This window comes from Clavelina lepadiformis, chromosome 1, assembly GCF_947623445.1.
Source record: "Clavelina lepadiformis chromosome 1, kaClaLepa1.1, whole genome shotgun sequence".
In the NCBI taxonomy this organism is placed as follows: Eukaryota; Metazoa; Chordata; class Ascidiacea; order Aplousobranchia; family Clavelinidae; genus Clavelina; species Clavelina lepadiformis.
The window spans coordinates 24,382,985-24,407,375 of NC_135240.1; the positions used below are offsets into that span (position 1 = coordinate 24,382,985).

At 36.3% G+C, this 24,391-nt stretch overlaps 5 protein-coding genes across 6 annotated transcripts; all 5 read right to left on the reverse strand.

Annotated features, from left to right (window-relative positions):
• Positions 1-2,254: 2,254 nt before the first annotated feature.
• On the reverse strand, positions 2,255-5,173 carry LOC143460852 (uncharacterized). 2 transcript variants are annotated; one of them, XM_076958519.1, is made up of 6 exons: positions 5,086-5,173; positions 4,448-4,637; positions 4,123-4,355; positions 3,752-3,881; positions 3,352-3,539; positions 2,255-3,194 (listed from the first exon to the last, which is right to left on the reverse strand). In XM_076958519.1, exons 2-6 carry the CDS (start codon positions 4,594-4,596, stop codon positions 2,560-2,562), a joined length of 1,335 nt encoding a protein of 444 aa, XP_076814634.1. In that variant the 5' UTR covers positions 4,597-4,637; positions 5,086-5,173; the 3' UTR covers positions 2,255-2,559. The 2 variants fall into 2 exon arrangements, with proteins under 2 accessions (XP_076814634.1, XP_076814625.1); XM_076958510.1 differs by having other exon boundaries at positions 4,448-5,149.
• A 397-nt stretch (positions 5,174-5,570) lies between these two features.
• On the reverse strand, positions 5,571-8,610 carry LOC143453532 (uncharacterized). The gene is made up of 6 exons (XM_076954900.1): positions 8,434-8,610; positions 8,079-8,210; positions 7,802-8,016; positions 7,543-7,675; positions 7,143-7,324; positions 5,571-6,758 (listed from the first exon to the last, which is right to left on the reverse strand). The coding sequence occupies exons 1-6, from the start codon at positions 8,517-8,519 to the stop codon at positions 6,130-6,132; spliced, it is 1,377 nt and encodes a 458-aa protein (XP_076811015.1). The 5' UTR covers positions 8,520-8,610; the 3' UTR covers positions 5,571-6,129.
• A 3,816-nt stretch (positions 8,611-12,426) lies between these two features.
• On the reverse strand, positions 12,427-14,857 carry LOC143460270 (uncharacterized). Its single transcript, XM_076957720.1, has 8 exons — positions 14,718-14,857; positions 14,482-14,631; positions 14,115-14,404; positions 13,790-13,895; positions 13,408-13,555; positions 13,130-13,264; positions 12,849-12,969; positions 12,427-12,731 (listed from the first exon to the last, which is right to left on the reverse strand). Exons 1-8 carry the CDS (start codon positions 14,827-14,829, stop codon positions 12,585-12,587), a joined length of 1,209 nt encoding a protein of 402 aa, XP_076813835.1. The 5' UTR covers positions 14,830-14,857; the 3' UTR covers positions 12,427-12,584.
• Positions 14,858-17,867: 3,010 nt separating this feature from the next.
• LOC143462987 (uncharacterized) lies at positions 17,868-19,472 on the reverse strand. The gene is made up of 5 exons (XM_076961332.1): positions 19,304-19,472; positions 19,050-19,199; positions 18,591-18,883; positions 18,233-18,338; positions 17,868-18,009 (listed from the first exon to the last, which is right to left on the reverse strand). The coding sequence occupies exons 1-4, from the start codon at positions 19,398-19,400 to the stop codon at positions 18,267-18,269; spliced, it is 612 nt and encodes a 203-aa protein (XP_076817447.1). The 5' UTR covers positions 19,401-19,472; the 3' UTR covers positions 17,868-18,009; positions 18,233-18,266.
• Positions 19,473-21,055: 1,583 nt separating this feature from the next.
• On the reverse strand, positions 21,056-23,730 carry LOC143462979 (uncharacterized). The gene is made up of 8 exons (XM_076961320.1): positions 23,569-23,730; positions 23,315-23,464; positions 22,855-23,147; positions 22,491-22,596; positions 22,123-22,270; positions 21,698-21,832; positions 21,417-21,537; positions 21,056-21,292 (listed from the first exon to the last, which is right to left on the reverse strand). Exons 1-8 carry the CDS (start codon positions 23,663-23,665, stop codon positions 21,146-21,148), a joined length of 1,197 nt encoding a protein of 398 aa, XP_076817435.1. The 5' UTR covers positions 23,666-23,730; the 3' UTR covers positions 21,056-21,145.
• Between the last annotated feature and the right edge of the window lie 661 nt (positions 23,731-24,391).

The following is a 24,391-nucleotide window of genomic DNA, read 5'->3' on the forward strand; positions in this document are numbered from 1 at the left end:
CAAATTTACATGTTTTTGTCACAAGATGTCAGGCAGAAATATCTCTGTAACGCAGTGCCACAATCCTTTCCACCTCCGGGCAAAAGCACTGATTAATTTAACTACTTCTTGCCTGTGTGTTGTAGCAAGTAATTTTGAGCGATAGAAGACAATCTGTTGTAGTAATCTTCAGGTCTGATCGAACCAGCAATAGAAAAATCCGGTAACATATTTCAGTATTACCTGCTATTTTTATTTTCTGTTAACCTGAGTCCTGAGGTGGTTTGAATAATCTATTTGTGAAAGTAATATTTATATAGGCCTACACAAAGGTGGATAATGGCCATTGTTCGCAGTGCTCAAAAATATGTGTGGAGCATATTTGAAATTAAGTTTATCTCATAAGTCGCGGTTATAAGCATACTGTTAGCAGTTCAGGTTTTCAATAGAGATCATCTTTGAACCTTTTCTCTTGATTTCTTCCGTTGGCAAACAACCATACAGCAGCCAGCAGTGTGTCTCCTGCTTTCCATTTTTCCAAGTCGAAACCACTTCAGTTTCATGCCGGCTATGGTGCATGATCTTAGTATGCAGCATGTTTTCAGGGAAACTGAAGTCATTTTTAACCTACTTTCTTGGAAAGGATGAAAATACGCTGATTCCGAAAATATAAACGAAGTTTCTCTCTTTTTTCGTTAATGAGTCATTGGTAAAACCGTTTTCAAAATCCTGTACAAAGAGCGGATGTGACGTCACCAGGGTTGTTGATATTCGAGCATGCTTCAAGCGCTTCATCGATGAATGGGAACTTGCTGTTGCAAGACTCGTTTCGGTGAATGTATTTTTCGTCCGACACGTTTTCGTGTCGGACATTTTTTAAGTATTTTTTCAGTAATGAATGATTGACAAATAATTATAAAAGGCGTTTTTAATTAAACAGTATTATTTGTATGTGCATTGTGTGGCTTTAGCTCTAAGTAGTCTAAGCCTAGCGCTCAGACGCTAAATACAGTTTTATTTGGCTTTCAGCTTTTCAATAATGTTCATAAAGGCCAACTTTTAGGTTTAACCAATTCCTGGAATACAATTACGGGGTGTGCATCGAGTAGAAGTAATGGCCTTTCGATCTTCAAAAAAGTAACTATTCTTGCCCTTCACTGTCGAAAAACGTAGAAATGTGTTGTCACCAAACCAAATGAACTGAATATTGTTTTGTCATTCCTCGTCCACAAGGAGCTTCTCATCCAGCGTTGTGCTGCTCGCGAAAGCACTTTGTGGTGTTGGGTTGACATGTTTTTTGTCTTAAAGCAAATTAGGTTCTAAATAAAGAACTTAGATTCATGAGGAAGGTTATCATATGCAATCTACATAAAATAAAGTTCATGCACCAGGGTTTTGAAGATAACATGCAAAATTGGATTTACATGCAATCAACTGCATGACTGCAAAAATTCAAATTTCTTTGACGCACTTCATGCATCTAAATCCGTTACGAAACTACCTCACAGCATGGCACATGGCACACAACACACACATTGCCAGGCTAATTTACAAACAAATGGCCGAGTAATTAAAACGCTTTTCTTAACATTCTTCCTGTGTATATTGGTATGATGACACCCATTTGCAGGTTTTGTTCCTAAACTCAACACCACGAGGCGATTGATGCAGGGGATTACTCTCGAGTCCATTGCCTACAAATTGTTAGGACAGGTTTCAATACGATCAGTAGCTTTTAGACATCCGTGAGCATGAGTTTTTAGTAGATTAATTTCTTTCCCAATATGTATAACTTTTATCCGTCTGTTAGTTTATTTGTGGCAATGTTTATATCCTGTAGCTTATCTCTAAAAAAACTCATTATTATCATTAAAAAGATCGCGCGACTGATCTTTCTTTGACCTGGCAATATTGGATTTTTTGTCACGCAGTCTGCGAATCGTCTATATGTGATTGTGTATAGAATACGAATATATATATATAGAATCATGCCTAATCTCGCCTTGTTTTTGTGCATTTTCTTGTAATTGATGAACGACAAACAATTCACGTCGAAAAGAAACAATTGCGCAGCTATGTTACCAGAGACTTGAAATTATTGTTTGTGATTCGGTTAGATCCTTCTGTTTATTTAAATCTCCATCAATACTTTGCATACTTTTAAAAAGTTAATCTTTTATACAGGACAACGCAACTGTATCATGCATGGTTTATGCAAATTTCCTAAAATAAGAAAATGAGGCTACTTTTTGTACGTGGAGAAGTCATTCTAATGAAGTTCAATTTTATTAATGTTCTGTTTAATTCTCAAACAACATCAACATAAAATTCAAAAAACGCCTCACAGTACATTTGTTTATACAAATTTATAATTATAGCAATATGACTTCCGAATATATGATGAGTAGTGAATAAAAAATTAATCAATACAATTAAATGAAACACTATAATCGATATAGAACAGCTTGGTAAAAACGTTTTGTAAAATAGCTTTAAAATTTCTTTATTTTCATGCAAAAAGTTGTCCAATAAACATACGCCATAGTATAGTATTGTTTTGGCATTGGATACAAGAAAATGTCAAGTTACATAATTGTATCTACTACAAGACAGTATAACAAAACACAGCTTTTTAACGGATCGTTTAAGACCAGGTGTAACACAACATGTTATTATTGATAACAACATTTCTATTTCGAGTGATATCCAGTACATAATAGTCAGAAAGCCAATTGAAAAATAATTCAAACTTTGTGGGTCAATAGCAATAACTAACGAAGGTATGCATATAAATCCATAACCAATCACAAAAGCGATTGATAAAATGAAAAGATATATTAAATTCTTCCTAACACTTTCAAGAAAAATGCTGCCTGATTGATCTTTCAAGTTAAACTGCTTTGGAAATTTTGTTAGAATTTTGCTAGAATTTTCATTGGAAATAGGTTTTGAAGTCTCAAGATCAAGGGAATTCTGCTCATCTTTGTCTGGCTCCTCCTCGCCGTTTGGACTTGTAATTTCTAATACATGATCATCTGAATCATCTTTGTGCTTGTAAGAGACTCTGAGAGCGTTTTTCCTTTGAAGTTTGAAGTGTTGGAAATCTTTGCAGGAAAGTATCAGAATGCATCCAAGAACTATTGCGAAAACCAGCCAAATTACTACTCCAACTATGACAGCATAGTTCGTCATTGGAATCAAGAGTTGGTGGCAACCTGTACCGAAGTCAAAACAGAAGCAGAAAATTTTAGCAATTTTAGTTTTGCGTATGTAACTTATTTTAAAATTTTATTTTTGACCTATATCTCGTTCCTTGTTTTAATTCTTACGGCAAAGTAACAACTTTAGTTTTCAGTGAAGTATATTTATTACTTTCTATCGGAGGGCAAACCGCCAGTGACGTATCAAGAGGAAGGTAGTTAAACACACAGTGGCAGGTGAAAACACAATTATTCCCCATCAAGACAACGACTACCGCACCAAGAATAGGTATCAACCATGACAAGAATATACACCATAGGGCAACTGCTCGAGGTCTTGTCTTGAGGCAGACAAGGAAGCTATTTGAATAAACAAATCAGTTTTACGCTGTTTTATTTTGAAGAGATAGAGCAAATACTGCGAGCGTTTTAGAAAACTGGACCCTCTTTTATAGGCTTTCATTTAACCTACTATTATACCTTTTGTGCTATAGAGCCTATATACTGTACTATATACTTTCTATATAATATGGAATCCCTATGGTTATAAAAAAATATGAAGGGATCTGTACTTGCAAATTCCTCTGCAGATTTCTGCATGTTCCTGAACTGAAGATCTTCCTTGTCCCGATCTTGAGTTATTAATTTGGAAGATATTTATCCGCAAAGAATTGACCAGAAGACACATTGCAGCAGTAATAACTTTTCAAAAAAGATGTTAAAAATACTATACGAGTTTTTTTTTTAACTTTAAATACGCTTACGTTGAACATAAACTAAACAACTACGTAGCACTTTCAAGCAGTGTATATGCTTCTAAAATCAAATAAAGTGTTAAAATAAATTCCACAAACTTTACTTTTATCTTTATTTAATGAAACAAACGCCAGTTTCTTGTTTCTAAAGTTTTGCTAGCATTTACTAATAAAACTCTTTTACTCACCTAGAAAAAGCATAAGGTTTAATACGGCCACCGCGTACCAAAGCATCAACAAGGACTCATTCTTGTAAAGGTGGTAATGGATTTTTTTTCGGTTAAGATGATTGTAAGCTGCAACTGTTTCCTCGTTGAAAAACCAAGAAAAGTTTGAGAATATTCTTATCAAGCCTGCCATGAAGTTGGCAACAATTAAGTTTGTCGCGTAGATATTTGTAGGTTTTTGACGAAAATGTTTTCTGTAAATGGAGTTAAAATAAGCCTAATGAAAATCCCAACGCAATTTACGCTGTTTTCTTAAAATAAGCATAAGTTAATGTGATGGTCTTACCCATAAATCAGAATTGATAACAAAATGAAAATATGCATAGCAACAGAAATAGATGCAAATGCCGCTTCTACATAACGATATACTGATTTATCTTGCTGGCATAGGGAGCCATCACTGGAATTTGTCTGATTCTGGCTGCTATTCATCATTTTGTTGTTGTTGATATTTCTGATAGATTAAAACTGAAAGCCTAAAAATAAAAAATTAAATTAAGTCAAAAATATCAGTTGTTTGATTACCCCGTTACATTTGTTGTTACGGGTAATTTTGTATTTAATATCAAATGAGGTACATGTTCAACACAAAGCAAACGTTGATGTTATGAAATAAGGTTATATTTGTTTGCAAAGGAAAAACGACGTCACATATCGCTAATATATTCATCTGCTACAATCTCATCCAAAGAAATATTCGAATGTTTTCGATATAGTTATTCCTAAAACATGGTTTTACTCAATAGTTACGAAAGTTGCCATACTGAGACAAAAATAAACCCAACCATTAAATTAAAAGTTATTTTATCGCATGCTTTCTGAATAACTCATTATTTATACCAAATCACTCTTCGGTACAAAATAATTACAAAATTTTTTTCATCTACAATTATTTGTGCAAATTTAGTAGAAGTTTTCTTCAACCTTTCAAGAAATCGTAACTCTCGCTTCAAGACGCTGACGACTATGCTTACATCAATGTAGTTACGACGGCTGTTCGCAACAACACTAGTCGTCTATTTATTTCTCCACGGAGCTTTGTACAGACCCTTATAAAGGCATCACTGATCGCCCTGTTTTAGCAAACTACAGCAACCAATAAATGTAGCCTATATTTGCATGACCGGGCGATAAACAATACTTACGAAAGCTGAAAAACTGTGATAATAATACCCGGAACTTTGGTTATTCACTGCTTGCTTTAATTGCTCACTATAATTATGAAAGCATAAAGCATGGACTCTTTTCCGTTCGGAATTAATATTAGATTAATATATATCACTTATATATTTCTCTTGATTACTTTTCATTGTTTGTATTTTGTTAACAAAACTGGTTAAATCATTTTAGTGTAAACTATGCTGGTAAAACCGCCCCCAAAAGTGATCTGGAAGTGAGCGGAAAAAGAGCACGATCATATATACTTGTATATCAATCGACTAACCGCACTATAACGATAAACAGCAGAAACCTTTTGCTGGGACATCCGTCGTCCGCTCTTACGCCAGCGACCATATACACTACTCGTTACAATGTTTTTTACAAATAAAAAATTTCAGTAAGCTCCAACGGAAGAGTATATCTTTTCGAAAAAAGTTAAGGCTACAACATATGCACAGTATGATGCGAAATAAAAATACAGTACACGACTGCTGTTCACAACAATATGCAAAAATGAACTTTTACGATCAATAAGACACAAGAATGTGGAAAAATTTCCGCTTTACCGTCGCCCGATATAAACGAGACCTTAAACATTTTGAACAGAAATCTACAAGACGTAACTAAAAACACAATAATATCTGCTGATCTTAAACACCCCGGATTTTCTTGAACATGACGCAGAGTGAAAAACGATACAAAATAGATGAGCCGACCACAAGGCGTTGCTAGGAACACGCTGTAAAAAATTTAACAGTTCGTCAGTTTTAATTCTATACATAGTATACGAGAAACTGAATCACGCTTTTAACGCCTTTTAAGGCAAGAGCAGGAAATACAAGCATAAATGGAGATCAGCATTTTTGACACGGCCCTTCGAAGGCGATTGGAGCCATAGCAGACTATGATGGATATTATAGTCTCAATCACAATTGAAGTTGTGTACATCGGAATAAGCAGTGCGTCGTTGATGTTCCCCACGCCTTGTGAATAAACGGCAATTATAAGTGAAGGGATGCTCACCAGACCAGAACCTACGATGAAGAGGACAGATAAGGCGGAAAGATAAATGATGTTCTTCTTGACACTTTTCAAGAAAATGCTGCTAGTTTCAGCTCCTAAACCAGAATCGTCACTGCAAGTGGCCGAATCCGTTGAAATCAGGCCCGGCAATGAATTGGGATTGTTTGGTTCAGTGTGTTCCAGTTGAATTTTATTTGGGTCTTGTTCTGACTCGGAAAACATGGAATTTCCGAAATGAGTCTCCTTCGAATTCTTGTAAGAGGAAACAGCCGTTGCCCTTTTAGCCGTAAGGTGGCGCAAGTCTATCAAGGAACGCACCAGGAAGTAGATGAGAATGAGAACAAAGAGCATCCAAATTGAAACTTGAACTATGACGACACGGTTTGTCATAGGGGTCCAGAACATATGACAGCCTAAACACGATAAATGTTTAAAACTTTTAAAATCAACGGGGTGATAATTTTACATACAGAAACGGTAAATTCAAATTCAAAAATTAGCATAATTTACCAGTACTTTTTGAGCTTTGGCCCACGTTATAAGAAGCGTGACATTATCACCAAATATTTTCTGATTAATAAGGTTTATCATACATCTTGAGTAGGGTCTTGTTTTTAATTCATTAAATTTATCAGTGATTTTTCTCATTTTATTTTCAACAGTTTAGGCCTATATGTACACTTGGTTGACAGGTGGTGGCAACCATGGGCGTCTAATTTTACTTTAGTCATTACTTTACAATTAATCTGTAAACAAACGCTTGTTTTCGAAACATATTGCTCTTTCAAGAAATATACCCTGAGATGTTGGACAAGCAGGTCTTTGATCAGATGGAACGTAGTCAAACACGCAATCACATTTGCGAATACAACCTCCAGTAGATGCAGACAAGAGCGCGATTAAAATAGGCAAACACCAGGACATCACAATAAGGCAAGTGGCGTAAGTGCGCGGGTTATTTCTGAGCCATTGCTTGTAGCTAAAAAGGCAATCAGAAGTTGAGTCTTCAAAACAGAAGGAAAATTTCCAACGTTGATTACAGTAATTTAAAACACCAACAGCTACAGCACCAAAAAAAATATTAAAAAGTTCAAATACAACAGTTGTGTTGATAATTTTATACAATAGTCTAATAAACGCGAAGCATAGGCTTGTTATAGAAACATTATACAGTAGATGTCTATCAATTTTACTTACCGGCTAACGCAACCAGTAGATGACTGTTCACCAAATACATTGGAGGGTCTTCTCAGTCCGGCAACCATCTCATGAATACGGAAGAGGTTATCTCGGAGCGACATGATCACGAGAGATATTCCAGCAGTGACAACTTTGTAGGAGAAAAGATTTTAAAAAACTGTGCTGGGATATGTTTCAAAAACGCGTTCAGTGTACAAAACACACTTTGAATTTACAGTTGCTCAACCATATAGTTATTGTTAACATCCATTCTCACCGAGAAATAATATCAGAACCACGACGTTTGAAAAGAGCCATGTGAACTGTAGGGCTAGTCCGGTTTGGTTGTTATAGCGATCGTCAGGAAATGGAACTTGTATATCTTCGAAATGTTTTGACCAGTTTGAAAATACTCGGCTGACTGCTGAAAGGAAGTTGGCGACGATCAGATTAACCGCGTATATGTTTACCAAATTTTGTCGGAGGTTCTTCCTGCAAAAAGTTTATAGGTGTTTCATTTAAGTCACTCTGAAGCAGACCCTGACAAATCTTACCCGTGAAACGCAAATGCTGCACAAATGAAGAAGTGGCATATGACCGAAATAACGGCGACCACCAGTTCAACTGTACGAAATATTCTTGTGTCCTTCTGGCAATAAAGAATTTCTTCGCTGCCATTGGTCGTTCTGTTTTTATATGAATTAAAAGCAGGTATGTATAAGTTTGTAAAACTGTCAACGCAGTTAAAAGAATAATCGATTATCGATTTAATAATTAATTTACCAATTTTACAAAAACGTTATTACAGAGTATCCATATCGTTAGGTGAACTTTAAACAAAGCATATAGGAATAGATAAAAAGTACAAACTGTGGGCTACATTGCAAAGTTACAAAACAGTAATTTTACCCAGTGTATGAGCTCTGTTCTGTCAATATGGCTAAAGTAGAAAGAATTTTCATTCCCCCTACAGCTGCGGTTGTGTTTGAAGACATAGCAAACAATTTTTTTACAATAATTCTGCCTAATATTTTATCACTTCAAATCTTTTAATGAAAGTAACTCCTGCAAGAAGAGACACTTATGACAATGATGTCACACTAGTTTAAGCCGAGGCTGTGAATGCGTTTATAGTTTATTTTTTTATTGTTGTCATTGCAGCTAAACACAAAAAGGTTTTCGTGATTGTTTATGAGTCAATAATACATTTTTAGATAATATCAGTGTACAAGTCAGCGATTCATGCCAGCGCATGATACCCGACCATGAAATGAATATATAGCCTAGTTATTACAGTAAGTGGCGATTTTTATCTCGACAAAACAAGCAAACAAACTTAGTTAATTTCAAAGATACGCCAATCCAGAAGAATTAAAACACTTGATTGAACAAAAAGGCGTGACATTCTTTAATTTTTGGATGTTCATTTAATCGATACCGGAATCTTAGCGACAAATGTGAAAAATAAATAGAAAAATGTTTGTTCAGATTAGCAAGTTCAGCCGTTTATTAGATAAGGTTCACTGCCATTAATCATATAAACATATATGTAGTATACATATATACATTATATGTGTAGGCTACATATCTTAATTCGGCCTATTGCTTTTGAAATTTCTGTAAACTTCAGCTATCCATCTGCATATATTTCATGAAAGCAACTTTCAATATTTCTTCTACCTACTGAGGAAGCACTCTCCTCATGCACTATATTGCCACCTTTGACTTGCGTGCATTGAGCATGCTGAGCACACACAAAACTATACAGCTCACGTCGCGGCTAAAAAAAAAAAGTTTTGTTCTGAACAACATAACTTACGCGAAGTTATGATGATTAATTTCCTGATTCTGAGGAACTCAAAGTCGATTCTTTCTCGCTTGCAAAAAAAGTGATGTAATGCTTTGCATATAATGTTTATAGCTTAACCCTTCGTACAAGGTATTCTTGAGATACTATTAACTACTACAGTAACTCACACATCATGGTTAGCGCAATGGCTTTTTTGGGTCATGAAAAATCACCTCGCATGCATTAATTATAATCTGACTTCATTCTCAAAGCTTATTCGCTTTACAAGCATCAGGCACTCATCGGTATTTGAATTTTTGCTGCTCACATTTCCAACTTCAGTGGTTGAATGAGCTACTGCGTATAGTTAAACCTATGAATTCTAATGCGATACCTTCATAAAACATCACTGCTACGGTTATAACCTCACTAAAACAAAATGAACGTCGTCCAAAAAATTTTTCTGGTAACAGCTATCTATCCATCTATCGGGTTTAGTTTAGATATAAACAGTGGCAAGCTTCGTTCATGCCAAACACATTGCAACATATGTTTTTAACGACGCGCTTTCTTTCGTAATCGACCGAAAATTTGACGTAGGTGTACTGTACGTTACCAGCCTGCATTTCCTTGTGTTACGTCATAAACAACATTTTCTGTAATATTTTCAAGCAACACTTCACGAATTACCGTATTACGTCATACTATTATTAAAAAGTACGGAAGGAAGCTTTTAACAACACACAAACAAGGCCTTTGCTTTAAGATATACAATAAATGTTTTTAGGATAGAGTCGCTTTTGTTCGATATTTCCGACATGCACCCGATAATTTTATCACATAGTTTGATGCAATAATTCGAATGTTTCGGTGCTCGTCATTAGAACCGTACAAAGCGTTATCAGACGACTTCAGAAAGTCCATGCATGTCGTTTTTTGACGTGCAACGGAAAAACGTAAACGCAAACGCTCGGGGTATATTTACCTACATTATTCTTTGAACAGGATCTCTAGGCTTTATTTTTTCAAATAAAAGTCCACTATATGCAGCAAAATTTTCTGCAGTTTTGAAAATTTTATGTAATAGTAAACCAACCTCAATTTTACGTGTCTTCCAAACCGACGTGTTGTTACACGTGCACCCTATGAACTACGTCTTGTAAGATGAAGTCATTTAAAAATATGTTTGTAAAAATTTCAATGGGTAACGTCAATTTATTCATCGAGAAGAACCAGTTTTAAAAGGCAGTCTGAAATGACGTCATATGTAGGTATGAACTGGAGTAGCCGTAATAAGTCGACGCACAGACTGTAATATTGCACGGAATTTTACAGTAAAGCAGCGGAAGTTGAAACTTTTCTGTGAACGCCAGGCATTCGTTAGACCAGTAAAATGGCATTTTGGTTGCTCTGCCTGCTATTGCGTGAGGCTAACCAGGCTATGTTAGGTGACAAACTTAGGCGTAACCCAATTCGCGAGCCTGCAAAAATTGTTTTATTTTCTACGTTTGTCCAATGCACTGCAAACTGCAGGAAAGCAAGAACAATGTTACTTGTTTGCAATTTCAACTGGGAGTTTTGTGTTTTTCATTATCATCTGCATTTGCAAAATTTAAACAAAAATCTTATCAGGTCACTGCTGCACATGCGATGTCATCAACATAAAAATCATTTTTTTTTGCTTTTATACCGAATGTAAACGTCGTGCATGTAAACGGGAGAAGTGTGAGAGTTAAAAGTTGGTATTTAGGCTCAGTAAAACAGGAAGAGTATTACGGTTTGATATTAATTAGTATCGGCAACGTTAAAGGCTCATTTCATGTGGAAACTTGGAAGGTTGGTCGATGCGTCGATGAAGGTCGAACTGAGTTTACTTGGTGATGACGTATGACTCAAACTCATGACGTTCGCGTAAGAAAGGCAAATTCTGAAATCCGGCAATTTAAAAACACCTAAACAGCAGAATACGTCACAGACTTTCTGACAATCCTCACGTTTCCACAGTTTCGAAAGTGGACCGTCATGTGTGAAATGCTCGTGAGTTACCAAATACAGGCTGAGGCAAATATATACGTAAGCATCAATGCTTTAAAAATACAATGACGGCGTCATAGTTTCCTCAAAGCATCAAAGTAGTTTTCAAACAACTAACGAAGCAATTGCGTTTAAATGTTGGATGACGTAATGTGAAACAAGATTTTATTCATCTACAGTTGTACACGAAATGTAGCACCTCGCTTGTTGAAAGGCGTTTTATGTTATGCATTGTTTATAATCGGCTTGGTGTCTTGTTGGCGGAGCGATTGGCATGCCGAACCATACATTGCGAGCCGGGATCAATTTCCAGTTGCGCTATCGTTGTAATATCCTTGAGCAAGGTAGGAACGACGCTTGCTTTTGCTCAGTGGTCCTGGTAAACAGTTCCAAATTCGGGCGATATAACAACAATCTCGGCTCCAGGGCTAAGAAATCATAGCCGCACGTTTAAAATGGTTCAAGAAAACGTTTCACAGTGCGCGGGTATAGATTGTGAAACCATATTCACAAAAGATTGTTGATTCCTGTATGTCCGCGGGACTTTTCTTTGGTTTGTTGAAGGAATCAGGACATAGAACTAAAAAAAGTTTGTTTATCATACAGTCATACACCATCAACTTCCTTTGATCTCCTTTATTTGCGTCACTATACAGGTCTTGGGCACACCAGGAAATTCCGTTGAACATAAATGTTTTCGTACATTTTGCCATCCACACTACGTGCATAATGCGTCGCGGCGTAGTCCATACCTATTCCTTTGATTTTTCAATTAATTTGGCAACTTTACTTCAATGACTTAATGAGCTACGTTTGGTATGGTAGTATCTACGCTAACAGGCTGCTGTAGGCTTTATTGAAATCACTACGGTACGAACGCTGACCAAAACCGATTGCTTCCGTTTCATTCTGATTGAATCAGCGGAATCGGCTGATAAACAATATTACAAAACCGCGTAGTTGTTTCCGTGGTTTCGTGACGCCTTTGTGTATAAGCGTCTTGTTTCGAACATTTGTTAGGAGTTCTATTTTTTCTCTGTACTAACTATAAGAACTTTTGATATACGAAGGGTTTGGACTAGTGCTTTCAAAACATGTCTTAAAAGACGTAAGCTATGGTATTTTATTTGCCCACTCATTGTAAGCATTCGTCATAAGATAAACTGCCACACAAAATCAACAGAGTTTGCCTGCTCAACTAAAGGCCAAGTAGAAGTTAAAATAAGATTTCTATGAGTTAACATTTCAGCAACAAGTCGTTCCAAGTAGGAGCAGCGCAAAATCCTGCCGGTATCTTGTTAATCTCGTCCACAAGATTTTTCTTTGCGTCCGCAAAACTTGAGTAAAAGAATTGTTGGAAACAAGTACATTTCGTGTCAAAAGCCTGTGAAAGGTTGAAAGCGTGTAATTAGTGCTGCTTTCGCTAGGGACACTTGCTTTAAAAAAGAATAGGATTTCCTTTTTCTCAGTCCAAGTTTTCCGTTTACGAATATACGCCTACCTGCATGTGGTCTTTGCAATTTTTATCATTCCCGATAAAAACCGACACGATGCAGCTTCCTTCGGCTTTGTAGCGATCTCTCACTATCTCTGGTGTCAAGTTATCGTTACCATTTCCGCAGCTGTATAAGTAAACCATAATAATAACTTTAGACAAACTGACAGTACCGCAAATGAGAGAAAAATGTTAGAAGAAAAATTGCAGTCATTCAACATTGAGCGTGATTTTCTGATCTTACGAATCTGATTTGTTACAGCATTAACAACATTTCAATTTCTCACCCGTCTGAAATGACGAAGGTCATTTGTCTTACTCTTGGATCTCTGTAGCGTGATCCTTTTGATTTATCGTGGAGGATATTTGATCGAGCCTTGTCTACGGCTGCATTCAAAGCAGTTCCACCATTTGGACTTATCCTACAGAACAGAACGAAAATGTTCACAATCCCGAACATGCAGCATATTACCTGCATATGCAACTAACTAGATTTAGTCAATCCCTACTAGTAACCTTGAAATGTCTCAGCATGTGTTGACATGAATTTCGGCACAAAACTTACTTCAAACCTTTGATAGCGGCTTCGAGAGCTGGTTTTTGGTCTTCCCTTGCAAATCGGTTCATTTCAATATGGCGATGGAACCCAGTATCAAAGGAAGCCACTGCTACCCTGGTACGGTCTGAACTTAGGTCAATTGCTTGGCAAATGACTGTAAAAAAGTGATATGGGAATGTTTTCTGCATCTACAAATGGCCCACGCTAATAACTGTCCTGAGGGCAGAAATTTATCACATCCTATAACGTTTTGAGGTTTAGTTTGAACGTTTGTGATCGCTGCTTTAAATTTATGTATTTTATTTGAAATTGAACAAGCACTTTTTCGATTTCTAGGGTTACAAAATATAAAACACCAACACGTATAACTCGAAATAGGCTACTATACCGTGTACAATAGAAGCTGCAACCTCCTTGATAACCTGCATGTTACTGGAACTACTTATACTTCTACTCTTGTCCATCAGCAAAACAATGTCGCTAAATTGTTCGAGCTGTGCATAAAAGCAAAGTGAAATGTATTCATCAAATTTCATATATCACAAAGTCATCCTGAATCAAATCATCTTTTTTTGAAAAAAAAAAAAAAGTTTTTTGTATTGTTTTTCTAGAGCTAAAAACGTCAGTGAGCGTGGAGTTATCTTTAAACAAGACTATGTAAGAACAGCTGTATTGCTGACATTGCCACCTACATAATACTGAAGCATACTCACAATTTGTCGGCGGAAACGCTTCAAAAACGATGCCAGAGTTTCTTCTTCATCCACCGATCTTCTCTTACGACTCTTGTGCGGACTACAGTTTCCAGACGCAAGAACTTGTCCTGCAGGCGTCTTTATGACATCACAATATTCACCTTTGGAGTTTTTTTCGCGAGGTAAGTTAGTAGCCCCAGAACTCAACGTTCCTTTAGAAGACGCGAAGGGTGAAGTAAGTGAAGCCACGGCGGTTAGCAGGACGTTGGTCGCCACTTTGCTCTCTTCACCAGGGGATTGACCACAAGCTGTATACAAACACGTGTTTAGCTTTATCATACATCACTGCTTATTGTAAGAAACTTGCGGCCGTTTATCTACATACGTCTTGTTTCCTTTGTTTGCAAATTTGGGCTGCAAGCCTTTCCACCACCGCTAGCTGGCGTCACGTATCTGATTCTCGTCTCTACAGATGTTCCGTCGGGCAGTGGCCGACAGTTCTTCCAGTTCGTCCACGGAGTAATGTAACAATCACCTTGAAGGAAAAATGTGAATTTTTGAAAGATAAGAAGCACATTTGGTCGTATTAAAAGTCCGTTTCAAATAGATATAACTGCTTACGTCTTGTCGAACCTCCTCCGAATAGAAAGCCATTGGCGAAGAAGAATTGGCTTCCAAAGATACCGAGTAGCAACGGTAACATAACCACTTTGTCTGCCACGTTCCTTGACATTTTATGCAAAACGACTATTAAGTCTTCAAAATACGTTTTAGGTATGAGATCGATAGAAATGTTTTGGGTTTTTATACTGATTTCTGAGGGGAATCACATTCCTAAATTGCTCAATTTATGCTCGTAAGTGACCCGAAAGTGACAGAGAAACAATAAAAAGTTCGTAAAAACTTTTTGCCTCAAGTAATCAAAACTTCATATTAACCCGTGTCAGAGGTTACAACGGGATATTTATGGTGAGATGCTTGTAAATGTCTTGGGAATAAAATTATCGAAACTGCAAAAGGTTTCATCAAAACAATTTTATTTCAAAACCGGGATTTATTTCCATTTTTCCGTACAATGTTTTGCGCAAAATAGAAGATTTTCCCATTGCTAAATTCACTTTGAAATTTAACTTTATTCTTTTATTCTAATTTACTCGAGGGGGATTTAACACAACATCCTTTGACTTGTTTATGCGGTTGTTTTCACACATTATGGCATTGACTATTTTCCGGCAACGTGACTATGGCTGAACTTGTTTTGTTAAAAGTTTAAATTGCTGTTGTGATTTAAGAATTTCTTTCCATCAAATTCAAAAACAAATTTAAGTGTTTCTATTTATATCAAAATTTACATTGCAATATCACACACTTGTATTAACAATTTTCAATAACTTGCTAACATTTTTATGCATTTTTATATGTTGTCTGAAACGGTTTAACGTATGTTTTGAAATCACTGTTTCCGCTTTTTGGAATGGTAATGGAACTTGCAGAAAATGTTTTGAATGTTATGGAGAGTTTGTTATGTTGCCTTGATTGCGCGTTCGCATTAAATTGAACAAAAAGACAAAGTCTGTAAACGTTTTCCACGTGTTTTTGACGTTAGTTCCATCACGCTTTCAAGCCAATACGAAAAACATAATAGATTTACGATCACCAACAGTAAATCGTATCGAGTTCCTTAAAGGACGTCATGAGTTCGTCATGCTCGTGACCGTGACGTATATGCAGTATTTGTTGTTCTAGAATGAAAGCGTTTTGATTACTTAGTTTTGTCACGTTGCAAAAACAGCCAAACGACACACGACCGTTTAATATACATATTTCTTATTTTCACCGGCTGTTAATGTAGTAAGTATTTCTTTGCGTATAACTTTCGTATAGCACGTACAATACTATACACCAAAAATATTAATTGCCCAATATGACCGGTGTCGGTTATCGTCTCAGAGAAATATTTTTACTGAAACACCGTCTGGAAATTTTCCAATCATGAAAAAAAAACTCCCATCTAAGCCCCATCATTTACAATTTAAATAGGATACCCACTTCCAGTTACAGCATAGGTTAAGACATTGTATGCCTACGCTCCCTTTGCTTGTACTGTACGATGGTGATTTCCGCTCGTCAACAATATAGTTGTTACCAGCTATTGAAAGAGTTTTGTTTACTGCGTAGTGGAGTTCTTTTTAATATGGCCCACATGTAGGACAAGCGTAAGCCAATGCAACATTAATACTTGTTAAGATGTATCATTATAACCTATTAATTGTGCTGTGCTTTTTAGTACTGTATATGTATGTTTCTGGCGGTCTATATGTCGCCACACGACCTTACAATAATATTGCACCGTTGTTTAAGGAGTATATTTGTCACTTATCATGTTACTACACAAATGAATGGTCATGTTGGGGTCTTGATGTCTTTCCTCGTGACTTGAGCGGCGCATCACACACTGCGGTTTTTGCGTGTATAGTTAAATAGTGCTTGCGGCAAAATTGTCATTAACAAGTATGTTATGTTATGGTATGGTATCATGACTAATCTTTGTCCTAGAACTAAGGAAAGTCTTTACACGACTTAAAGTCGGCGATGATTCTTTATGATGATTTATGATGATTACTTTCTCATGACTGGTGACTTTTCTCTCGTCGCAATACATTACAAAATGTCAATAAAAACACCAGAAACATTTTCAGATGAAAGTGCAATGTGTTTATTTCCTTATACTATTATTGATGTAAACATCATTTTAAATGTCACTAAAGGACAACTTTGCGGGTTAGCATGTTAGCAACAGCGAATTCCATGTAGGAGCAGCGCAGTACCCAGACGGTACGGAATTGACTACATCAACAAGATTTTTCTTTGCGTCCTTAAAACTGGAGTAGAAGAATTGTTGGAAACATGTACATTCCGTATCAAATGCCTGTTATAAATCAATAAATTATTCTGTGCTTCTTGGGATGTAACTTAAAAGTTGTAAACGACATGTAAAAATGACAGGATAAATTTATTTGGGTTTATTTTGATTTCTGTTTTATATTGCATACCTCCATGTGAGATTTGCAATTTTGATTATTTCCGATGAAAATGGAGACGATGCAGCTTCCTTCGGACATGTAGCGGTCTCTTACCATTTGTGGAGTCAGGTTAGGATTATTGCGTCCACAGCTGCAAGCGAAAGTTAAAATCTAATATCAACGACCAGCAACGACGCTTTAACAAACTCCTGTATATTTATTTATATACAATGGCAATGCTATATCTGACAAGCAACTACATAATAAATCCGAGCATGCACAAGAACAACTCCGATTAAATTTCTCACCCGTCTGAAATAACAAATGTCATTTGTTTCACATTTGGGTTCTTGTAACGTGATCCTTTGGATGTGTCGTGAAGCACAAGAGTTCTCGCCTGGTCTACTGCCTGGTCCAACGCAGTTCCACCACCAGGACTTATGCTATTTGAAAATATTTCAATTTAACGCTGTAACCTAAATATAGAGTTCTAAATCATGTGTGATACGGTAGGGTTATGGGTAAACTTTTCCATTTGTTTGTAACCATTTGAAATAAGATGAAATTTTTAGCGAAAACATTTGTATTATGCAAATGTATGGTAATTGAGCTGTCACCAAATAATTCTATCCTATTGGTTAGAGCGAAAACTATATCCATGCAGTACGCTACATACTTTGCCAAGCCAAACCTTACGAGCGTTTGTTTAGATTTGGAAACTTTCAGTTAGAAACTTAATTACCTCAAATTTTTGATGGCAGCTTCAAGTGCTACTTTTTGGTCTTGTCTCGGAAATTGATTCATTTCAATAAGACGGCGGAAAGTGTTATCGAAGGAGGCCACGGCAACTTTTGTTCGGTCGGAACTAACCTCAATGGCGCCGCAAATTACTGTAAAAACAAACGGTTTTTAAATTTTTTTGATGTACACAACTAAAGCAGAACTATTTTCAGGCTAGTGTTATTTAATAGTTAACGAGTTTGTCCGTTTTAAGACAAAAAAATAACCAAAGAAATTATTACCTATAAATAGCACAAATTCTTTTTAAATTTATGTTGATATACTTCAAGCAATTGGGATAAAAATGAGGTATTTTTAAAGGTAGATCCATACCGTGTACAATAGCAGCTGCTACGTCCTTGACAACCTACATGTTATCAGCTGTTCCGATGCTTCCACTTTTATCAAGCACCAGAACAATGTCGCTAAACTGTTCGACCTATGTACAAAAAAAATTATTATTAAAAGAATAGTGTTTTAGAAATATGTTAATTCATTTAAGTTTTACATCTTCTTGAACGTCGAAACAAGTTTGTGGTAAATTTAAAAATGCGAAAAAATAAAAGGAAAATGTTTACTGTCAGAGAGATTCCTCTTCAGTCTTAACACATCGAAAAATGTGCCTTATAAATGAACTTAAAAAAAACGAATTCTTTTTATTATTAATGAAATATAGTTGGGCATCACTTACAGTCTGTCGACGAAATCTTTTCAAGAAGGATCCGAAAGTTTCTTCTTCCTGGTTCAGCGACCTCCTGCGACGGTTCAGATTAGGACTACAGTTTCCAGACGCAAGAACATTTCCTGAAGGAGTCTTTATGACGTCACAATAATCACCATTGACGTTCTGTTCACGAGGTAACTTGGTGGCACCGGAACCGAGCGTTCCCGTCGAAGACGAAAATGCGGAAGTGAGTGAAGAAACGGCTGTTAGCAGGATGTTGGTCGCTACTTGGCTTTCTCCTCCAGGAGTTGAAGCACAGACTGCGTAAGAAAATGCTGGTTATACTAGGCAAGATACCATTTTTTGGTTACGACTTGGTTACGTACATTGCTTATTTGCCGCTGCTTTTATATTGCTAATTTTGTTTCCCCTCTATACTCCAAGTGCCCTAAGTCTTCTGTTTATGGTTTAATTGTGTAAACCCACCTCTTGTGTCTTTCGTTTTTAGGTTTGAAGCGCAAGGCATTCCACCACCGCTAGCTGGGGTCACGTACCTAACTCTCGTTTCCACGGATGTTCCATCTGCCAACGGACGACAGTTTCTGAAGTCCGTCCATGGAGTAACAAAACAGTTACCTTTGGTACAAATGTCAGCATTATAACGCATCTTAACACATTATGACATAACAATACAGAAATATTGTAGAATCCAAAAATGAACAATTTCTAAAATTGCTTACGTGGTTTTCCTGGGTTGAAGAGAAATGCGTTGGTGATTAGGCATTGACTGCAAAGAACTAAAAGCAGCAGTTCACAAACACGGTTTTTTTCGACCATCTTTGTTGAAATAGGTTCTGGTAAAGTCTTGAACAACGTAAATTTGTAAAACAGACTGGAATGACATCCACAAAAGACGTTTTCCTTTATATAGCGTTTTTGAGGAAAATTTTATAAAAATAATTTGTTTTTTAGTGTAATTAGACTACAACAAGCAAAAAACAAGTTTTACAGGACAGATGTAAGGAAAAGACAAGTTCCATCACGCTTTCAAAACAATACGAAAGACATATTAGATCTTCGACCACCAACAGTAAATCGTATCGAGTTCCTCGAAGGACGTCATGACTTCGTCACGCTCGTGACCGTGACGTATATGCAGTATTTGTTGTTCTAAAATGAAAGCGTTTTGATTACTTATTTTTTCACGTTGCAAAAACAGCCAAACTACACACGACCGTTTAATATGCATATTTCTTATTTTCACCTGCTGTTAATGTAGTAAGTATTTTTTTGCGTTTACCTTTCGTAAAGCACATACAATGTTATGAAGAGTTTGTTATGTTGCCTTGATTGCGCGTTCGCATTAAATTGAACAAAAAGACAAAGTCTGTAAACGTTTTCCACGTGTTTTTGACGTTAGTTCCATCACGCTTTCAAAACAATACGAAAAACATAATAGATCTACGATCACCAACAGTAAATCGTCTCGAGTTCCTCGAAGGACGTCATGAGTTCGCCACGCTCGTGACCGTGACGTATATAGTGTACAGTATTTGTTGTTCTAGAATGAAAGCGTTTTGATTACTTAGTTTTGTCACGTTGCAAAAACAGCCAAACGACACACGACCGTTTAATATACATATTTCTTATTTTCATCTGCTACCTAATGTAGTAAGTGTTTGTTTGCGTATAACTTTCGTATTGCACGTACAATACTATACAGCAAAAATATTAATTGCCCAATATGACCGGTGTCAGTTATCGTCTCAGAGTAATATTTTTACTAAAACACCGTCTGGAAATTTTCCAATGATGAAAAGAAACTCCCATCTAAGCCCCATCATTTACAATTTAAATAGGATATCCACTTCCAGTTACAGCATAGGTTAAGAGAGTGTTAAGACATTGCATGCCAATTTGCTTGTACTGTTCGATGGTGATTTCCGCTCGTCAACAATATAATTGTTACCAGCTATTGAAAGAGTTTTGTTTACTGCGTAGTGGAGTTCTTTCTATCGTGGCCAATGCAACATTAATACTTGTTAGGATGTATCATTAAAACCTATTAATTTTGCTGTGCTTTTTTGTACTGTATATGTATGTTTCTGGCGGTCTATATGTCGCCATACGCATTTACAATATTATTGCAACGTTGTTTAAGGAGTATATTTGTCACATATCATGTTACTACACAAATGAATGGTCATGCTTGCCTCTTAATGTCTTTTCTTGTGACCAGATCCGCGCATCAAACACTGCGATTTTTGCGTGTATAATTAAATTGTGCTTGCGGCAACGTTGTCATTAACAAGTATGTTAGGTTATGGTATGGTATCATGATTAATCTTTATTCTATAACTAAGGAAAGCCTTTACACGACTTAAAGTCGGCGATGATTCTTTAAGATGATTTATGATGATTATTTTCTCACGACTGGTGACTTTCCTCTCGTCGCAATACATTACAAAATGTCAATAAAAACACCAGAAACATTTTCAGATAAAAGTGCAATGATTTTATTTCCTTATACTATTATTGATGCAAACATCATTTTAAATGTCACTAAAGGACAACTTTGCGGGTTAGCATGTTAGCAACAGCGAATTCCATGTAGGAGCAGCGCAATACCCAGACGGTACGGAATTGACTTTATCAACAAGATTTTTCTTTGCGTCCTCAAAACTGGAGTAGAAGAATTGTTGGAAACATGTACATTCCGTATCAAATGCCTGTTATAAATCAATAAATTACTCTGTGCTTCTTGGAATGTAACTTAAAATTTGTAAACGACATGTAAAAATGACAGGATAGATTTATTTGGGTTTATTTTGATTTCCATTTTATATTCCATACCTCCATATGAGATTTGCAATTTTGATTATTTCCGATGAAAATGGAGACGATACAACTTCCTTCGGACATGTAGCGGTCTCTTACCATTTGCGGAGTCAAGTTAGGATTATTGTTTCCACAGCTGCAAGCGAAAGTTAAAATCTAATATCAATGACCAGCATCAGCGACGTTTTAACAAACCGCTGTATATTTATTTATGTACAATGGCAATGCTATATCTGACAAGCAACTACATAATAAATACGAGCATGCACAAGAACAACTCCGATGAAATTTCTCACCCGTCTGAAATAACAAATGTCATTTGTTTCACATTTGGATTCTTGTAACGTGATCCTTTGGATGTATCGTGAAGCACAAGAGTTCTGGCCTGGTCTACTGCCTGGTCCAACGCAGTTCCACCACCAGGACTTATGCTATTTGAAAACATTTCAATTTAAGACTGTTACCTAAATATAGAGTTCTAAATCATGTGTGATACGGTAGGGTTATGGGTAAACTTTTCCATTTTTTTTATCCATTTGAAATAAGATGAAATTTTTAGCGAAAACATTTGTATTATGCAAATGTATGGTAATTGAGCTGTCACCAAATAATTCTATCCAATTGTTTAGAGCGAAAACTATATCCAGTTCGCTACATACTTTGCCAAGCCAAACCTTACGAGCGTTTGTTTAGATTTGGAAACTTTCAGTTAGAAACTTACCTCAAAGTTTTGATGGCAGCTTCAAGTGCTACTTTTTGGTCTTGTCTCGGAAATTGATTCATTTCAATATGGCGGCGGAAAGTGTTATCGAAGGAGGCCACGGCGACTCTTGTTCGGTCGGAACTAACCTCAATGGCGCCGCAAATTACTGTAAAAACAAAACTGCTTTTTAAAATTTTTTGCTCTACACAACTAAAGCAGAACTATTTTCAGGCTAGTGTTATTTAATAGTTAACGAGTTTGTCCGTTTTAAGGCAAAAAATGACCAAAGAAATTAATACCTATAGCACAATATCTTTTTAAATTTATGTTGATTTACTTCAAACAATTGGGACAAAAATGAGGTATTTTTAAAGGCAGATCTATACCGTGTACAATAGCAGCTGCTACGTCCTTGACAACCTGCATGTTATCAGCTGTTCTGATGCTTCCACTTTTATCAAGCACCAGAACAATGTCGCTAAACTGTTCGACCTATGTGCAAAAATATAACAAATAAATATGAACAAAGTTGTGTTTTAAAAAAATGTTAATTCATAAAAGTCTTACATCCTCTTGAACGACGGAACAAGTTTGTGGTGAATTTAAAATTGCGAGAAAATAAAAAGAAAATGTTTACTGTTAGAGAGATTCCTCTTCAGTCTTAACACATCGAAAAATGTGCCTTATAAATGAACTTAAAAAGAATAAATTCTTTTTATTATTAATGAAATATAGTTGGGCATCACTTACAGTCTGTCGACGAAATCTTTTCAAAAAGGATCCGAAAGTTTCTTCTTCCTGGTTCAGCGACCTCCTGCGACGGTTCGGATCAGGACTACAATTTCCAGACGCAAGAACATTTCCTGAAGGAGTCTTTATGACGTCACAATAATCACCATTGGCGTTCCTTTCACGAGGTAACTTGGTGGCACCGGAACCGAGCGATCCCTTCGAAGACGAAAATGCGGAAGTGAGTGAAGAAACGGCTGTTAGCAGGATGTTGGTCGCTACTTGGCTTTCTCCTCCAGGAGTTGAAGCACAGGCTGCGTAAGAAAATGCTGGTTATACTGGGCAAGATACCATTTTTTGGTTACGACTTGGTTACGTACATTGCTTATTGCCCGCTGCTTTTATATTGATAATTTTGTTTTCCTCTCTATACTCAAACTGCCCTAAGTTTTCTGTTTATGGTTTAATTGTGTAAGCTCACCTCTTGTGTCTTTCGTTTTTAGGTTTGCAGCGCAAGGCATTCCACCACCGCTAGCTGGGGTCACGTACCTAACTCTCGTTTCCACGGATGTTCCATCTGCCAACGGACGACAGTTTCTGAAGTCCGTCCATGGAGTAACAAAACAGTCACCTTTGGTACAAATGTCAGCATTTTAACGCATCTTTATACATTATGACATAACAACACAGGTATATTGTAGAATCCAAGTGTGAACAATTTCTAAAACTACTTACGTGGTCTTCCTGGGTTGAAGAGAAATGCGTTGGTGATTAGGCATTGACTGCAAAGAACTAAAAACAGCAGTTCACAAACACGGTTTTTTTCGACCATCTTTGTTGAAATAGATTCTGGTAAAGTCTTGAACAACGTAAATTTGTAAAAGAGACTGATATGACATCCACAGAAGACGTTTTCCTTTATATAGCGTTTTTGAGGAATATTTTATAAAAAAATTTGTTTTTTAATGTAATTAGACTACAACAAGCAAAAAAAAAGTTTTACAGGACAAATTTGAAGAAATGACAAGTTTGATTATAATTTCCAGCCCGTGGGCAATTGCGAAAACTGTTTTTAACTTCATGTTGTTTGACAGCGAATGGCATTTCTTAATTATAAAATTATGCGCTCAGAGAGTAAACGCAAGATAGAAATTTTCACAAACAAATATTTACAAACTACAGTTTGAAAGAAATAGTTAAATTTTCGGGAATTTTGTTTATTTTTCTATGTTGAATGAAATGTTTTCTTACTATCACACAACTGTATTACTTATAAATTGTTATGACCATTGATTCATTCATTCATAAATTGAATCTTTTACTCCACAATTTTGAATAAATGTCTGCTTTCTCATACTATATACCACAATTATATGGTTTACTATACTGTGAATACAAACATTGCGTTTCCAGAGCTTCATCCAGCAAGGAGACAAAAAAGATTAAAAACTACAATTAAAATTCTTTACGTCGTCAAATATTTACGAGTGCTGTAAATTATATCAAAACTGATTAGATTATTATGTAACAACAATGTCAAACTTTCCCACTTGTTTTG

Bases quoted from the DNA above. Each gene is read 5' to 3' on its own strand.
- LOC143462987 (XM_076961332.1), bottom strand. From the start codon at position 19,400: ATGGTCGAAAAAAACCGTGTTTGTGAACTGCTGCTTTTAGTTCTTTGC. The intron at 19,200-19,303 runs GTAAGCAATTTT...TTTGTACCAAAG, and splicing joins CTTCAACCCAGGAAAACCAC to GTAACTGTTTTGTTACTCCA. The intron at 18,339-18,590 runs GTAAGTGATGCC...TTTTGTACATAG, and splicing joins AAAGATTTCGTCGACAGACT to GTCGAACAGTTTAGCGACAT.
- LOC143453532 (XM_076954900.1), bottom strand. From the start codon at position 8,519: ATGTCTTCAAACACAACCGCAGCTGTAGGGGGAATGAAAATTCTTTCT. The intron at 8,211-8,433 runs GTAAAATTACTG...ATATAAAAACAG, and splicing joins GAACAGAGCTCATACACTGG to AACGACCAATGGCAGCGAAG. The intron at 8,017-8,078 runs GTAAGATTTGTC...AACTTTTTGCAG, and splicing joins GCAGCATTTGCGTTTCACGG to GAAGAACCTCCGACAAAATT.
- LOC143460852 (XM_076958519.1), bottom strand. From the start codon at position 4,596: ATGATGAATAGCAGCCAGAATCAGACAAATTCCAGTGATGGCTCCCTA. The intron at 4,356-4,447 runs GTAAGACCATCA...CTCCATTTACAG, and splicing joins TTATCAATTCTGATTTATGG to AAAACATTTTCGTCAAAAAC. The intron at 3,195-3,351 runs GTAATAAATATA...ACTTCGGTACAG, and splicing joins GGTTTGCCCTCCGATAGAAA to GTTGCCACCAACTCTTGATT.
- LOC143462979 (XM_076961320.1), bottom strand. From the start codon at position 23,665: ATGGTCGAAAAAAACCGTGTTTGTGAACTGCTGTTTTTAGTTCTTTGC. The intron at 23,148-23,314 runs GTGAGCTTACAC...TTTCTTACGCAG, and splicing joins AAAAACGAAAGACACAAGAG to CCTGTGCTTCAACTCCTGGA. The intron at 21,833-22,122 runs GTAAGTTTCTAA...GTTTTCAAATAG, and splicing joins GCTGCCATCAAAACTTTGAG to CATAAGTCCTGGTGGTGGAA.
- LOC143460270 (XM_076957720.1), bottom strand. From the start codon at position 14,829: ATGTCAAGGAACGTGGCAGACAAAGTGGTTATGTTACCGTTGCTACTC. The intron at 13,556-13,789 runs GTATAGTAGCCT...ACTTTTTTACAG, and splicing joins TGCAGCTTCTATTGTACACG to TCATTTGCCAAGCAATTGAC. The intron at 13,265-13,407 runs GTAAGTTTTGTG...TCTGTTCTGTAG, and splicing joins GCCGCTATCAAAGGTTTGAA to GATAAGTCCAAATGGTGGAA.